Raw genomic sequence first — 18,618 nt, forward strand, 5'->3', positions numbered from 1 at the left:
CTTCTTTTTGTTCATTTTTATTCAACAAGTATTTGTAGAGTTCTTATATGTTAAATATAAAACTCTGCTAAGTGCTGGACGTAAAAAGAAATAATAATAATAAAATCCTTGACTTCATAAAATGTATGAGCAATTTAGTCATTAAAGGTAATTCCCTTTTCATCTTTCTCTCTTTCAGATGCATGTGGCATTGGGAGATTTTGGTGTGATTTTATTATTTCTCCCTTAGTCTCTTTGCCAACCTGAATCATTAACTTTAATTCCATTTCTAGTTCTGAGAGTAATTCAAGTACTATCTCTAAAGTGAAATCAGAGGGCATGAAGAGATTAGGAAATATCATGAAGGAGTGCATAGAGAAACAAGTGCAGGAAGAAAATGGAGGTAGGGCTGGGTTTCCTCTGTTTGGTAAGAGTAAAATGCATGAGAGTCGACATCTCAGTCTGTGATGGGCTCTGAGCTGGGAAGAAGATGTGGATAAGGTAGGAAGACTTAGGTCTTGGCAAGTGCTCCTCCACTCCTTCTCTGTTCCCTATCTGCCTGCTCATTTTAGATGAGACTTTGGATTTCACCATGATATCAGCTTTTGCAGATAAACCCAAGTTAGACAGCCTTGACTTTCTAGTGAAGAGGAAGGAAATTGAAAAATAAACCAGGGAAGGGAGAAAATAGGGTCAATTCTGAAGGTATTCTGGATATTGTTTTCACCTCCCAGAAGCAGACTAAAATGAAAGAAAATTTAAGATAGGCTTTCTGTCATAGGCATTCTTCTCACTTTATATGTTAGACATGGTAGTGGGAAAAAGGATGTTCTGACTGTCTTTAAGGAAGAGAATTCCTTGCTTGCTGAGATGATCTACAGCCTGCTCCAAAGTTTGATCAGAGATCTCTAGAAGAACAAATTTATGGGGGGTTGGGATTATTGGGATTATTAGAAATGCTAGCATTTTTCTCATTGTGCTCCTACTTGGGCCAACTTGCCTCCCATTGGAGGGCTAACAGTTCTCCTCAAACAAATCCTTGTTAAGCAGGGGCAGAAAGGTTTTGCTGTTGTTACTATTGTTCCAAGATGAAGCCATTAACCATTTAAACTTGTTGAAGTTTAGTTTCCTCTAAGTGGATCTCTTGCAAGAACTGAGCGTGATAACACAAGCATGTAAATAGATCAGTCCAGGGACCAGGCATATGCAAGCTGCCATAAGAGACAGCATCCCTCGTGTTGAAGGTTGACCCAATGACATTAAATGCTAATGGGAAGATTGGCAGTATGTACTAAAACTGACCACATGCATACACCATGACCCAGCAATTCCCAGAAATGCATGCATATGAGTATGAAGACAAATGCACATGAATCTTCATAGCAGCATTATTCATTACAATCAAGAGCTAGAAAAAAAAAAACAAATATCCATCAACAGTAAAGTAAAAAAAAAAAAATAGTGTGGTATGCATAGAAAATGAAAAACTTTCCAGAAATGAAAAAGAATCAGCTACAGTTAATTATGTCAATAACATGAGTGTATTTCACAAACATAATGTTGAATAAAAGACAGACACAAAGAGCAATTCAATGTATATAAATTTTTAAAGTAGGAAAATGAATCATTCATGATAGATAAATCAAATCAAGAGAGTGATTAACTTTGGGGAAAATGAGTATAATGAAAAAGAAGGCAGCATATGAGGTCTTCTGGGATACTTTTAATGTTCTATTATCTGAATTGTTATACAGGTGTGTTTTCTTTGCAAAAATTAATTGAGCTGTAAGCTTGTCTTTTGTGTACCTTTATATAAGAATGTTGTACTAAAATATTTTAGAAATGAAATTTAAAAATCAAAATATGAAAAAATCCAAATTATTTCTTTGGATTTCAAGGACTAAGGTATTAACACATTCTTAAATGGCTTTAATCAAATAGGCTTTAAGTGTCATCACAATATCAACTTTTGCACCTAAAACTAAGTAGACAGTCTTAACTCCATAGAGAAGAGGGAGGAAATTTAAAAAAGTAAGAAAAATACTTATGGGAGAGAAAGGCAGAGCTTAAAAGAACAATGTGAACAGAAATTGACTCCCTGGCACGTCCTATACTTTCTGAGGAATTGTTATGTCTGTTTTACACACATGGTTTCAGGAAAGGTAAGTAAAGTGGTGATATTACACAGCTAATATGTGGTAGAACCAAGATTCTTCTAGCTACAAAGCTAGTGCTATCCTTACTGAACAAGACCACGTCTCACAAGAACAAATCAGTGAGGGGACTTCTTTACTCCGTGCCATGCATAAGTTAGCAGGTATTCTATGACATGGAAGAAATACTACAATAGCCTATTGGTCATCTCCACTCACATGTATTTAACATGTGGAAAACTTAATAAACTTAACAAATCCTCCTCCTCAGCACCTTTCAATCTCCTTTTGCACTCCCATTTTTGGTGCCTGGTTCACTCAGTTTTCCAAGGCAAAAATTCATCAACAAATTCATTGTTAATGCCACTTTCTCCTCTACCCCCCATAAATATTTAATTATCAATTTTGGATCACTGGAATAATTATCATTAAAAAGTGATAAGTATTGAGTAGCAGAGAGTGAGCTGCTTTCCATGTATTATCTTCATACCAATGATCTGAGAATAAACCAATTATTAAACAGAAGTGTTTGGTTGAAGGTTATATACCTAATAAATGGCAAAGCCAAGATCTGAGTGCAGTTTTCACTGACACCAAAGACCACTCTCTTAATTATAATAATCACAGCACTTCATTGCTTTTCCCTCTTATATGTCCCCAAATTCCTACATTATTTGCATCCTACTGTACTTCAAAACATCATCATTCTTGCCTTGAGTAATACAGCAGCTTCTAACCAGTTCTGTCTACTTCCTCACTTGTGCATTACAATATGGAATAGCAGGTTCTGGAATGAGAAAACCTCATTCCAATCTCAGATTCATTACTTCAGTAACTCTCTCTTGAAAGCAATTTACTGAATCTCTCATCAATAAATTATTAAATCTCAGTTAATAAATTAATAAATCTTAGTTTCCCCCTCAATAAACTAAGAACTCTAAAAATGGCTATTCATCAATTTCTTCTAATGAATTAATTAACATAAAATGATTAGGAAAATGATAGAAACAAAATAGATTTCCAAAAACTGTTAGGTCTTAATGTTGATGCTATTTATAAAAAAAAAAAAAAAAACTTAATAATAAGATACAAGATATTAATAATAAAAGCAATACTGGAATCCATTTTCTCTGTTTGTAGTGACAGTGAAGTTTCTAAAAGACACATCTGATCACGCCCTGCCTAACTATGACCTAACACCTGTTAATTTCTCCAGATTCATTTTACCTCTTTCTTTTCTTTTGCAATACACAAATAGGTGCATGTACACACTAATGCCTGCATACCATTTTGCTCTTACACATTTACACATGCCATCCTTTCTTCCCATATCACCCTTGCCCATATTTTTACCAATACATAACGCTCCTTCTGTTTTTAGATGCTACTTCTTACAATAACATTTTTCTATCCCTTCTCCCCTTCTCGCACACTTCAGCTGTGACCATAATTTTATTTCCATAGAACACACAAATGCATACTGTGATAGATACCACACAAGATTCTATTACTCAAGAATCTCCAAACAGTATGACTCTAGGCACTATTTTGTTTACCATAACCCTTACCACAGAGCCTGGACGCAGGTGCCTGAAAAATAGCATGTTTAAAAAAAAAAAAAAAACCCTGATAAAATAACCATGAAAGATTTAATGAACATATCATTTAATCTCTACAGCAACAAGTGACAAGTCTTTCTGAGTAGTTTGCCCGATTTCAAGACAGTGGATCCTTTTAAATGGTTACCATTTCTAATCTGAGGGACATGCCTGGTTAGTACCTGATTTGTAAGGCCATGGAGCCTGGAATACTCTGATTTCCAAAATAGGGTCTAGCTGTGGTGGCCCTGATAATGTGGCTTTACCACCTCTGGAGCATTCTAGGAATCTAAAGATCTATGAATTCTAGGAAACTAAGAAAAAGTACGCTACGACAATTTTATAATATGGCAATGGCCGATAAACACTGAAATATGATTGATTTAAGTAAAAGATAGTCTGTTCTCACAAAATTCAAAAGTTCATTTTCCAAGGCTGCAGCACAGGCTGGCACCCAGAACTGTATCTATCAGAATCGATGAGTGCTGGATAGGGTGGCAAAGGGACCATGTTAGTTACATGTGGCCTCAGGTAAGCCCTACAGAGAAGTCTACCCATATTCTCTTCCCAGTAACAACACATCCTAGCAATAATAGCCTGTGAGCCAAGAGTAACCCCCTCCCAGAGATACTGTGGCTACATCTGTAGACTTATGGTACTTTGGTTTAGGTTTGTTTCACTGGATGGGCTAATTTTTGCCCATCAGCAAAGTTTCTTTCCTACGATCTTGGCCAGCATTACTCTCTACACAAGGTATTACACCCAACATCCCCATCTTTGTGACAGCAGGAGGGCTAGCAGGCAAGTCATGTAATCCAGGCATGCCCAGGAGGCTGTTTCATGCTTGTTTCTTGTCTTTGGGGATTAGTGTTCTCCTTGATTGTGTAGCCTACTTGTTCAGTTATTTAGGGATCCCCTGCTGCCAACCATCCTGAACTCCTTCTCTTCTGTGCTTTGGGGACACAATTACCTCCGTAATTACCAGTTAATCTGGACCTCAGCTCCACTCTTAGCAAAGCAGTGCTCCTCTCTGCTGGGGAGGAAGCAGACAAGAGTTGAGGAAAGCCAGTTCTTGTGCTTTTACTTTTTCTTACTTACTCCTCTTATGCAAGAGGGTGGAATGGGAAATTAATGCCGGTATATGAATTCAAAATTTAATTATTAATGTAGTATATACTGGGCATGTAATATGATTACAGTAATGTGAATTTCCACAAATAAATCTTGATTTTTAGGTGTAAATATTATTCTACACAATCACCATGAATTGTCTAGGCTGTAATCCAATTGTCTTTCTAAAGACCTTACTGATTTCATAGAGCATTACTTCACTAGTGCTAGGAAAATTATTCTTACCAACTCTGTGAGGACCAAAGAACCACAGAAGTGATGGAGATGGAGATGGCTTCAACTGAGATGATAGAAATTCCTTGGAGAGCAATTGGATCTGGAGTCTAGCAGTCAGGGTTTTAATACTCAATTCCTTTGGAAGTCCCTATGAATTTCTCTATCTCAAGAAAAGGGGACTGAACTAGATTGTCTTGGTCTATCCTGGAATTTCCAGCAGACAAATTTAAAGATGTACAACACTTTAATTATATTCATAAATTCAAAAGCTTACTTTTGTATAATTAAAGATGAATTTAGTTACCACCCTCTCCTCCTTTTCCTGCTTTGGTTTCTGTCTTTAATACAGTGTTTGTCATTTTATAGTAGTTAGTTTTACTTTAATATTTCCCTTAAATATAGGGATAATATTTAAGCATACAAACAAACAAACAAAAAAACCCTGATAAATTCTCTTGGGAGAGGTCATTTATGTCAGAGTTTAATGAAAGCATTAAAATCCTGATGTAATTTTCTCAAATACCCATGTGGCCACAGTTAAACAGATGTACCATCGTGTAAAATACTTTTTAGCCTGTTTCTGTTGTGTATAATCACTTTTCAATATTTCAATCATGATAAGAGCATTATTTATAGACACTTTATAAAAATGTACTTTAAATACACAATTATAAAGAATAAATAAAACATATGAGACCATTTTCAAAATTAATAAACATAATCTATTGTAAACCTGTGTTTGAGACTGCTTTGGGTTTGTGGTGACCAAGTTCTCTTTGATATAGCATATTCAGAATCCTTGAATAGAAGGTTCTTATCTCTTTAGCCATGCCAGGAGCTGTAAGGCCCTGACTTTACTTAACAGATTCAGTTTTAAAACAAACCTGCTTTTATGCATCCTTGAAGAAAGGGGAATGTTAAATGGACTGCTTGTGCCCCCTGCTGTTTTCCACAAGGCACTGATGATAAGAGAAATATCCTACCAGTGGGTGGCCATGTAAGTAATTTGTACGGACCAGGATTATGTACAGGTGCCATTCAATAATTATGCTGGAACAAGCAAAAACCTGGACCATCCTGGAAAACAAGGATGTTTTCACTCAATCTAATTTTTTTTTTTTTAATTTTCTTGAGATTGTTCACATGCCATACAATCTCCAAGGATCCAAAGGGCACAGTCAGCTGCCCACGGCACAGCACCATCATACAGCTGTGCACGCATAACCACAATCAATTTTTTTTTTCAATTTTTGGAACATTTTCATTACTCCAGAAAAGACATAAAGACAAAAAAGAAAACAAATTCTCACCATATCCCCAACCACCCCCTTCCATTATTGACTCAGTATTGGTATAGTACATTTGTTACTGTTGATGAAGGAATGTTAAAACACTACTAACTATAATACATAGTTTGCAATAGGTATATTTTCCCCCTATATTACCCTCTATTATTAAATTCTAGTTATAGTGTCAAGCATTTGTTGTATTCATGAAAGAGATTTCTAATATTAGTACAGTTACTCGCAGACATTGTCCACCACAACATTCACTTTTTATGCATTCCAATCTTTTAACTTCCAACTTTCCTTCTGGTGACATACATGACTCTAAGCCTCCCCTTTCCATCACATTTACACACTATTCCTCACTGTTAGTTATTCTCAAAATAACGTGCTACCATCACATCTGTGCATTTCCAACTCTTGAGTTCAACCTACTACTAATAAGCAACCTCTCCCCATTCTTTAGCCTTGTTCTATATCCTGGTAACTTAAATTTCATGTCTATGAGTTTGCATACTATAATTAGTTCATATCAGTAAGACTGCACAGTATTTGTTTTTATGTGTCTGACTTATTTTACTCAATTTAGTGCCCTCAAGTTTTCTTCAACAACCTGTTTTTTTTTTCAGACAGTTTTGTTCACCCACCATACATGCCATCCTAAGTAACCAATCGATGGTTCCCTGTATAATCACATATTTATGGATTCACCACCATAACCACTATCTACATAAGGAAATCTCCATTTCTTCCACAAATAAGGAGGAAGAGTCAAAGAAGGTAGAGAGACAAAAGAAAAAGAAAAAGAATGAAAAAAACGACAGCTAAAAAGCAACAAAAGGAAAGATAGAATTAAACTAAAGTACAATGAAGAGTCAGACAACATCACCAATACCAAGAGTCTCATACCCCTCCCTTATGTCTCCTTTTATATGCATTTAGCTTTGGTATATTGACTTCGTTCATTAAAGGAAGCATAATACCATGTTTCTGTTGACTATAGTTTCTAGTTTGCATTGGTTGTATTTTTTTCCCTAATACCACCCCATTTTTAACACCTTGCAAGGTTGACGTTCATTTGTTCACCGTCATGCAAAAACATATTTGTACATTTTATCACAATTGTTGAGCACTCTAGGTTTCACTGAGTTATACAGTCCCAGTCTTTATCTTTCCTCTCTCTTTCTGGTGTACCACATGCTCCTAACTTTCCTATTTCAACCATACTCAGAGTCATCTTTGTTCAGTATGCTTACATTGCTGTGCTGCCATCACCCAAAATTGTGTTTCAAGCTTCCTCTCCTGTCTTTTCCTTTCAGTCTGTAGTGTTCCTTTAGTATTTCCTCTAGAGCAGGTATCTCGTTCACAAATTCTCTTATTGTCTGTCTGTCAAAGAATATTTTAAACTCTCTCTCATATTTGAAGGACAGATTTGCCAGATATAAGATTCTTGGTTGGTGGTTTTTCTCTTTCAGTATCTTAAATATATCACACCACTTCCTTCTTGCCTCCATGGTTTCTACTGAGAAATCTGCACATGGTCTTATTAAGCTTCCTTTGTATGTGATGGATTGCTTTTCTCTTGCTGCTTTCAGGATTCTCTCTTTGTATTTGATGTTTGATAATCTGATTATTAAGTGTCTTGGCATAGGTCTATTTAGATCTATTCTGTTTGGGGTACCCTGTGCTTCTTGAATCCGTAATTTTATGTCTTTCATAAGAGATGGGAATTTTTCATTGATTATTTCCTCTATTATTGCTTCTGCCCCTTTTCTCTTCCCTTCTCCTTCCAGGACACCAATGACATGCACATTCATGCACTTCATGTTGTCAATCAATTCCCTGAGACGTGATAAATATTTTTACATGCTTTTCCCAATCTGTTCTTTTATGTGTAGGATTGCAGGTGTCTTGTTCTCCAGTTCCTGAGTGTTTTCTTCAGCCTCTTGAGATCTGTTGTGGTATGTCTCCACTGTGTTTTTCATCTTTGTGCTGTGCCTTTCATTTCCATAGATTTTGCCAGTAGTTTTTTCAAACTTTCGATTTCTACTTATGTTCACCCACTGTTTTCTTTGTATCCTTCATCTCTTTTGCCATATCCTCCCTATGCTTGTTGATTTGGTTTTTTATTTGATTTAGCACATTTCTTTGAAAATCTTTAATTGATTGTTTCATTAAAATGAAACAATATCTCAACTGTATCTTAATTGAGTTGTAAGAGTGTTCCTTTGGGCCATATCCTTGTTTTTCCTGTTGTAATTTTAGTTTTCTGTTGTCTAGGCATCTGGTTTCCTTGGTTAACAGAATCAGATTTTCTGGACCAGAATGGGTTCAGGTCTCAGAATGGGGTTATATTCAAGGTGCATCTTAGAAGAATGACGGGCTTTCCTGTGAGGCCTCAAGCCACTGTGCTTTCTCTAACATGCCCAGAAAGTGGAGCCTGTCAGCCTGTCGCTCCTGACTGGTGTTAAGGAGCTGTGGCCCCTTCAGTTTCTGTTTTGGCTGTTTTTCTGGGGTCCAGTATCTGAGTTCTGAAGGGAAGGCCATCCCTAGAGCTGGGCCCCAACTCTTTCCTCTTAGGGAAGATATACCCCGTAGGGAGTTATCTTCTGCACTTGAATTGGTGCTTCTGTTATCTCTACCTCTGTCTGCTACAAGCTGAAAATGGCTGAGACTCTCTCCAGTGAACCACTCAAGTTAAGAAAGAGAAAGGGAAAGCCCTTTTTCAGTGCCAGTTCATGGCCCCCAAGTTTCGCCCATCAGCCAGAGAGAGTCCCTGGTCTTTCTAGCTCTTTAAGGTCAGTCATCTCTAAAAGCCTGTCTGCTTTTTAGGGATTTTGTCTATGTTTGTAGCTTGTATTCAGCAGTCCACACATGTTAATTAAAACCCCAGTTGGAGCTAGGCTGAGCTATATTCACTTGCTCTTGGAATGCTGCTTTCTACCACTGTGAGGTTTTGTGTTTGGACTGCCATGGGGGAAGGGGGCTCCTGGTGTGGTCCTGCAGCTTTTACTTACAGATTTTATGCTGCAATCTCAGCCATTCCAACTAATCCATGTTGATGTATGATGTGTGGACAGTCATGGTTGTCCCAGAGCAGCTGTTCCAGATTATTTACTAGTTGTTCCTGGTTGTTTATTGGTTGTTCCATGGAGCTAACTAAATTCCACTCCTTTCTATGCCACCATTTGCCCCTCCTCAATCTAATTTTTTTGTGTCATTCCATTTATACATACATATATATATATATATTTGAGATTGTTCACATACCATCCAACTATCCAAAGATCCAAAGTGTACAATCAATTGCCTATGATACCATCATACAGCTGTGCATCCATCACAATTAATTTTTTTCAATTTTTAGAACACTTTCATTACCCCAGAAAGGAAATAAAGACAAAAAAAGGAAACTCAAATCCTCCCATACCCCTAGCCACCCCCCCTCCATTATTGATTCATAGTTTTGGTATAATACATTTGTTACTGTTGAAAGAATGTTAAAATACTACTAACTGTAGTATATAGTTTGCAATAGGTATATATATATTTTTTCCTATATGCCTCTCTATTATTAACTTCTAGTTATAGTGTCATACATTTGTTGCAGTTCATGAGAAAGAACTCTAATACTTGTACAGTTAATCATGGACATTGTCCACTACAAGATTCACTGTTTCATACATTCCCATCTTTTAACCTCCAACTTTCCTTTGGTGACAAACATGACTCTGAGCTTCCCCTTTCCACCACCTTCACACACCTTTCAGCACTGTTAGTTATTCACAATATGCTACCATCACCCCTGTCCATTTCCAAACATTGAAGTTTACCCTAGTTGAACATTCTGCTCATAATAAGCAACCGCTCCCCATTCTTTAGCCTCATTCTATATCCTGGTAACTTATATTTCATGTCTATGAATTTACATATTATAATTAGTTCATATCAGTGAGACCCTGAAATATTTGCCTTTATGTCTGTCTTATTTCACTCAGTATAGTGCCTTCAAGCTTTCTTCATCAATCCCTTTCTTTTAAGATGGTTTTGTTCACACACCATACATTCCATCCTAAGTAAACAATTGTTGGTTCCCTATATAGTCACAAATTTATGTATTCAGTACCATTGCCACTATCTATATAAGGACATCTCCATTTATTCCACAGAGAAGGAAGAAGAGTCAAAGAATGCAGAGAGACAAAAGAAAAAGAAAAGACAAAGAGAGAGATAAAAACAACAACAAAAACCATGACAGCTAGAAAGCAACAAAAGGAAAAATAGCATTAACCTAAAGTAGAAAAAAGAGGCAGACAACATCACCAATGCCAGGAATCCCATACCCTTCCCATATCCCCCTCCCCCATATGCATTTAGCTTTGGAATATTGCCTTTGTTATATTAAAGTAAGCATAAAAACATTTCCTTTAATTATAGTCTCCAGTTTGCATTGATTGTATTTTCCCCTCAATCCCACCCTATTTTTAACACCTTGCAATGTTGACATTCATTTGTTCTACCTCATGTAAAAACATATTTGGACCTTTTATTGCAATCATTGAGCACCCTAGGTTTCCCTGAGTTACACAGTCCCAGTCTTTATCCTTCGTCTTTTGTTCTGGTGTCCCACATGGTCCTAAGCTTCCTCTTTCAACCATACTCACAGTCATCTTTGTTCAATGTACTTACATTGCTGTGCCACTATCTCCCAAAATTGTTTTCCAAACCTCTCACTCCTGTCTTTTCCTTTCTGTCAGCAGTGCTTCCTTTAGTGTTTCCTGTAGAGCAGGTATCTTGTTCACAAACTCTGTCATTGTCTGTTTGAGAATATTTTAAGCTCTCCCTCATATTTGAAGGACAGTTTTGCCAGACACAGGATTCTTGGTTGGTGGTTTTTCTCTTTCAGTATCTTAAATATATCATTCCACTTCCTTCTTGTCTCCATGGTTTCTATTGAGAAATCAGCACATAGTCTTACCAAGTTTCCTTTGCATGTGATGGATCACTTTTTTCTTGCTGCTTTCAGGATTCTCTTTTTATATTTGACATTTTATAAACTGATTATTAAGTGTCTTGGTGTAGGCCTATTCAGATTTATTCTGTTTAGAGTATGCTGCACTTCTTGGATCCATAATTTTATGTCTTTCATAAGAGATGGGAATTTTTCATTGATTATTTCCTCTATTATTGCTCTGCCCCCTTTCCCTTCTCTGTTCCTTCTGGGACACCAGTGACACATACATTCCTGATTTTCATTTTATCCTCAAGTTCCTGAAGACATTGCTCATATTTTTCCATTCATTTCTCTATCTGTTCTTTTGTGTGTAGGATTTCAGGTGCCCTGTTCTCCAGTTCCTGAGTATTTTCTTCTGCCTCTTGAGATCTGCTGTTGTATGTTTCCATTGTGTCCTTCATCTCTCGTGTTGTGCCTTTCATTTCCATAGATTCTGCCAGTTGGTTTTTTGAGCTTTCTATTTCTACCTTATGTAAGCCCAGTGTTTTCATTATTCAGTTCATCTCCTTTCCCTTATTTTCCCTAAACTCTTTGAATTGACTTAGTATTAGTTGTCTAAATTCCTGCATCTCTGTTGAAGTGTAAGTTTGTTCCTTTGACTAGGCCATAACTTCATTTTTCTTAGTGTAGGTTGCACTTTTCTGTTGTCTAGGTATGGTTTCCTTGGTTACCTCAATCAGGTTTTCCTAGACGAAAATGGCTCCTGTCCCAGATGGAAGAACTATTCAGTATCCAGTTTCCCTGAGGGTGTGTCATAGAAAATTGGTATACCCTATGAGGCCTTGGGTCACTGTACTTTCCTGCCCAGAAGGTGGCACCTGTCAGCCTGTAACTCCAGACTGGTGTAAGGAGGTGTGGCCAGTGGCTGTTTTCCCCCAGGCTCTAGGGTCTGGTTCTGAATGGAAGGCAGATAGTAGAGCTGGGCCCCACCCCTTTCCTCTTAGGGAAGTTGACCCCCCTAGGGAGAAGTCATTAGCATTTCAATGGTCTCTCTCTGCCTGTGTTATCTCCACTCTTATCTGGGTCAGAGCACTGGGAACTGAAAATGGCTGAGGCTTTTTCCACTGAGCCAAAAAAGGGACAGAAAGCCCCCTTCAGGGCCAGTCCACAGCCACTCTCCAGCTCTCCAAGCTCAGTCTTCACCCAAAGCCTCTGTCTGCTTGCTGAGGATTCATATCGAGCAGTCCACACTTGTTAATTAAAACCCCAGTTGGAGCTCAGCTGAGCTATATTTGCTTGCTCAGAGGGAGCTGCTCTCTAACACCATGAGGCTTTGCAGCTCGGGCTGTGGGGGGAGGGGGCTCTTGGCTTGGATCCACCATTTTTACTTACAGATTTTATGCTGCGATCTCAAGCATTCCTCCCAATTCAGGTTGGTGTATGATGAGTGGACGTTCACATTTGTCCCCCCGCAGTTATTCTGGATTATTTACTAGTTGTTCTGGTTGTTTATTAGTTGTTCCAGGGGGACTAATTAGCTTGCACTCCTCTCTATGCTGCTATCTTATCCTCAGTCTAATTTTAACAAAACTGACTTTGAGAGCCAACTAGCTACCTCTGTGCCTTTAGGGTAAGCAGGGACTACTGATCATCACCCCACCTAGTCTCAAAATGGCAGCAAGGGATTACATGGGAACCCTTCCCAAAGGTCCAGAAAAATACTGATAAGCCTGTAAATGTGTGTCAGTTTTTGTCGGAGGACAGAACAAAAGATTCTCCTGAAAGAATGATTTGTTCAATATGAGCACAGATTAACACCCTAAGTTAACATTTCAGACAAAGTGCACAGAGGAAAGCTCAAAATCCTATCATGGCCCTGGACTCAAATTCTTGTCTTCCTAATTGTTTATTTTATAACAGGCATTATCATGTGTGGTGGGAATTTATAAAGAGTTGGCATGCACACTGCCTTTGAGTTGGCATAGCAGAAAATGATGTTTTGGAAACAAATAAAACTATGGTTTTGTTTGTTTTTATAAAAACGAGGCATATGGTGTACTTGACATGTCTAATCACATCGCTATTAAAATCTTAATTTGCTTGCCTCATCAAGACTACTCTCCTGGTTCCCATTCTACATCTCAAAATATATATATAAAAAAACAAGTTCTGCTAAAAAAAAATCTTTAATTTATTGTTCTTCCTTTGCTAGAAAGACTGGAGTGACGGCATTAACATTTGTAGATATTCTGAAAAAACCAGAAAGCAAATGTTCCCATTCGGATGTATTATGACCCCCAAAATGCCATTATCTTTGATGCAGTCTTGTGGAGGCAGATGTATTAATGTTGAATTAGGTTGGAACCTTTGGATTAGGTTGTTTCCATGGAGATGTAACCCACCCAACTCTAGGTGATAACTCTGATTAGATAACTTCCATGGAGGTGTGGCCACATCCATTAAACATGGTCCTTGATTAGTTCACTGGAGCACTATATAAGTTTGGACATAAGGAGCTTCAACCAAGAGAAAGCAACTGAGAGTGACATTTGAAGAGGAGCTGCAGCTAAGACAGGACAAAATGCCCTAAGAGCAACACTTTGGAGAATGCCATTTTGAAACACAACCTGGGAGCAAGCAGACACCAGCCATGTGCCTCCTGAGCTAACAGGTTTTCCAGACGCCAGTGGCCATCCTTCAGTGAAAGTACCTATTGTTGATGCCTTACCTTGGACTCTTTTCATGGCCATTCATTCATACTATAATTTTGTAACCAAATAAACCCCCTTTATAAAAGCCAATTCATTTCTGGTATTTTGCATAAGGCAGCATTAGCAAACTGGAACAGAAAGTAAGAACTTCTAACACGTACATGTATTCAAAGGACATTTTAATCTATTATGATCAATCATAGGGCCTAGTCTGGATGTCGGGGTCAGGCTGGGAATGAGAGGAGTCATGTTTAAACTCTGATTGTTGTGTCCATGGTCAGCAAGAATTCCTAGGGCAGAACAAATTCTGTATATCATATAAACCTATATAAAATGACCCAAGATTTGTTGTTTGTAACTAGAAAGGATCATAGATGATAGATGATTTTACATGTACTTGAAGACATGATTGTTTAGATACCACAGAATTTTTAAAATGCATTGGCATGTCTCTTTTTTTTTGTCTCTGTGATTGAGCAGCATTAATTCATAGATCAATTCATAAATTCAACAATTATTTGGTAAGTACCCATTCTATGCTAAGCCTCATTCTACACATCAGTGAGTAAAAACAGACAAAAGTTCTTGATCTTCAGAGCTTCCAATAACTGTAATGGAAGACTTATCTTCTAATAACTCTGGAAAATCAGCACATAGTAAGTACTATAAATACAAAAAAGGGCACTGCAATGAAAATAACTTAGGTGAGGGAGCTAAGAAATGGGGTCATCTAGATGAGGGGCTAAGTTAGGAAAATTCCTGTGCAAGAACAAAGAAACTTCAAACCTTCAATGGGGAAACATTTATTTAAAATAGTGAACTAGCCAAATTGACCAACCTGATAGGGGCAAGAAATAATAATGGAAAGACTCATAGAACAGATTGGTCGTGGATAGATGGGAGAGAACTTGTTGCAGGGTGAGTACCAGAGCCATAAAGCTAGTAGTTGTAAGCACTGGGGCCAAGATGTTGTTCACTGGGAAGAAGATTAACTTAACAAACTGCTTGGTAAGACAGGTATGACAAAGATGAAGAATAGGACACAAAAGGAAGCCAGAATCTGAAGCTACTTTAATATATTAAAACAAGTGGATCAAACACGAAAACCAATATGAATTTTTAAGCAACTTCCTATAATATAAAAAGCCCATAAGTCTTTTGTGATCACTGGTAGGGCTGGATCTCAAAGCAGGGAAACAGTGTGAAGAAGAGGCCAATTTATTCAGCTACAATAGGACTTTTGGAAATTCTAAGCTTATTTACTGAATATTGGCCTTCTGACCCTTAGAATGGCAGATCAATAGGAAGAGAAAACAATTAATCAATATGTTCAATAAATACATATAAAGAGAATAATTAACTCACTAATGACTGAAAGAATAAGTGAAAGGAGAACACTGGTCTGATACCAGATGCTGAGAGCTTTCATCCTAAGTTCCTATGTCACAAGGGCACAGATGAGTTGAACATCTCATAGGTGAAGCGCTCCTGTGGGAAATCATTTGTGAAAGTTTTGCACATAAATATTCCTCTCTGCTTATCACAGATGGAGAAAAAGTGATTGCTGGCTACATCATCTGGAGCAGGAGAAATAGGAACATCTTCACCAAATGCTATTTGAAGGAAAGCAGAAAATGGAAAACGATAGGCACAAAGTGACTACTTTAATGGCCTTGATACTTAAAGCCCAAAGATTATTCTTCGCTTCAAGTGCTTAAAGAACTGGAAGGAGGAAAACAATAATGCATTTCAGGCCCTCAGCTCTTAACTTTACAAGCACAACATTCTCACCAGTATCCCTGGGAAAAATGCCCCAGGCAACATATCCTGTCTGAGAACTAGCTTCCTACTCTAGACTGCATGTTTTCCTATATGACTTCTAAATACATCTCCACGCCCTGTCAGTGGGTGGATAACAGCTCTTAAATAGCATCAGGGGAAGACCTTTCTCTTCCAGGCAGCAGATAACATACCTGTAAAGAACAGAACCACTTATAGGTATTTTGTAAAATTAGTTAGCTTTTAGGTTAATTATGCTTACTTAGAAATTTCATCTAATTTATCTGAAATTGGAGCATTTCCTTGGAGAAATATTCTCTTGCTCTCTGGAAGAAATATTCATTTTCAGCAGGTTTGCTTCAGTAAGCCCCAGCATGAATTCGTCTTCTTTCCTCCTCACTGGATTTTCTGGCCTAGAGAAGCAATATTCCTGGGTCTCCATCCCCTTTTCCTCCATCTATGCCATGGTGCTTTTAGGCAATTGCATGGTGCTGCATGTGATCTGGACTGAACCAAGCCTACACCAGCCCATGTTCTACTTCCTGGCCATGCTGGCCCTTACTGACCTGTGCATGGGACTCTCAACAGTGCACACAGTGCTAGGTACTCTGTGGGGGCTTCTTCGAGAGATCAGCTTGGATTCCTGCATTGCCCAGTCCTATTTTATCCATGGTCTGTCCTTCATGGAGTCCTCTGTCCTCCTCGCTATGGCCTTTGACCGCTATATTGCAATTTGCAACCCACTGCATTATTCTTCCATCCTGAGTAATTCCAGGATTACCAAAATTGGACTTGCCATATTAGGTAGGAGTTTCTTCTTTATTACACCCCCTATTATCTGTCTGAAACTCTTCCATTACTGCCGCCCGCACATCCTCTCTCACTCTTTCTGCCTCCACCAGGACCTTCTCCGCCTAGCCTGCTCAGACATCCAATTCAATAGCTACTATGCCCTGATGCTGGTAATCTGCACTCTGATGTTGGATGCTTTAATAATCCTCATCTCCTATGTCCTGATTATTAAGTCAGTCCTGGCAATTGCCTCCCAGAAAGAGAGGCAAAAGTCATTTCAGACTTGCATCTCCCACATCTGTGCTGTCCTTGCATTCTATATTCCTATCATTAGCCTAACAATGGTGCACCGTTTTGGCAAACATCTCTCCCCAGTAGTCCATATCCTTATGGGCAACATCTACATCCTTTTCCCACCTTCAATGAACCCCATCATCTACAGTGTCAAGACCCAACAGATTCGCAGCAGAATATTCAGACTCTTATCTCTGAAAAGACACTGAGATAATAGGTGTTTTTAAAATAAAAAAGCAACAGTAATATAAAAATAAAAATCAACACCAAAGACACAGAAACTTTGTGAGAATTAGAGCTTTAACCCTGAGTCCAGAAGTCCTGATTATGAAACAAACTTCAGTTGTTATCAAAGGATCACAAACAAACATGCTCCATTTTAACATGTGTCCAGAAGTGACTTTTTTGGGCTGGAAGTAGTTGGACTCCATCTGGAATATTGCTTAAATTACCTATGAGCAGTGTGTCTTTGTGTGTAAGTATCAGAATATGTGTAGGTACCTCTATGAGTAGGAACATATTCAAGAAAATATGTAAAAAGTTAATGTGTCTGAATGAAGTTTCAAGAACTTTCTCTGCAGATTGAAATCAGAGATCTTCAGGTTTCAAACTGGATAAATCGAAGTTTCTTTAATTCTCTGAAATTTGTTAATTAATCTTCAAAATAGAAAGAATACCCAACTCACAGTAATGTTGTGGTAACTGTAAAGACCAGCATTGCTCAATAGAGGTTTCTAAAATGATAGATATGTTCTATAATATAGAATACTATAGTTCAACATATATGGTTACTGAGCAATTGAAATGTAGATAATGCAATTGAGCAACTGAAGTTTCTATTTTGTTTAATTTTAATTAACTTACATTTAAATATCAAAGGCCTTTGTATTGGACCATAGAGTGGCTACTGTATTGTACAATGCAGGTATAGAGTATCAACAGGACACACCATGAAATATGACTTTGGATTCAACATTTGCCATGTCTAAATTGTAATCCTCACTTGATAAATTTGTAACGTAGACTACATTGTCACTGGGCTGAAAGTGGATTTTACTCTTAATCCTTTGCTTTTAGTTCTGAAAGGGAAATGTTCTGGCCAGATAAAGCTGTATACTTATGACCGACTCTGGATACAAGAGAAAAAAGGCAAAAGATCGTACATAGGTTCTCTTCTATGCAAGCTAGTCCAGTTTTCCAGAGAAAGAAAGAATGGAAAGAATCAATGAGGTATCTGTGCAGGAATAAAGAGAAAACAATTGGTTTAATCTTCCTGTAATCACTCAGGTACCCAAAGAAGAAAATGATAGTGCTCTTGATGGATTAAAGCATCATCAACCTAAAACTATGTAGGCTTTTCTCCCCATATTTGTACTATAGGGTCAATCCAGGAAATCCATGTCTCACTAATAGGAGTTCTCAAAAGAGAAAACAGAGAAACATAGAGGAGGGACTTGTTAGAAAATGATGCTTGACTTTTCCCAGAATGAAAGGACACAAGCATCCAAGCTGAAAGCATCCATCAAGTATCCAGCTCAAAGAATGAAAAAAAGAATTCATACTAACATGTTATCATGAAGTTTCAATATAAAATGAAAGTGAAGAATACATTCTAAACCACAACCCCAGCCAGCCAAAGGAATATATATATAAACAATGAGTTTTCCTATAAAGGATAAGAAAACAGAATAGCACTTGTTATATCACTTGTTATTATAGGAAGCT

The 18,618-nt window shown here is 37.7% G+C and overlaps 1 protein-coding gene across 1 annotated transcript; it reads left to right on the forward strand.

The window, feature by feature from the left end:
• Window positions 1-318: 318 nt before the first annotated feature.
• On the forward strand, window positions 319-17,102 carry LOC119537075 (olfactory receptor 51V1). Its single transcript, XM_037839685.1, has 2 exons — window positions 319-382; window positions 16,141-17,102. The coding sequence occupies exons 1-2, from the start codon at window positions 319-321 to the stop codon at window positions 17,100-17,102; spliced, it is 1,026 nt and encodes a 341-aa protein (XP_037695613.1).
• Window positions 17,103-18,618: the final 1,516 nt, after the last annotated feature.

The sequence above is a fragment of the Choloepus didactylus genome, chromosome 6, assembly GCF_015220235.1.
Source record: "Choloepus didactylus isolate mChoDid1 chromosome 6, mChoDid1.pri, whole genome shotgun sequence".
In the NCBI taxonomy this organism is placed as follows: domain Eukaryota; kingdom Metazoa; phylum Chordata; class Mammalia; order Pilosa; family Megalonychidae; genus Choloepus; species Choloepus didactylus.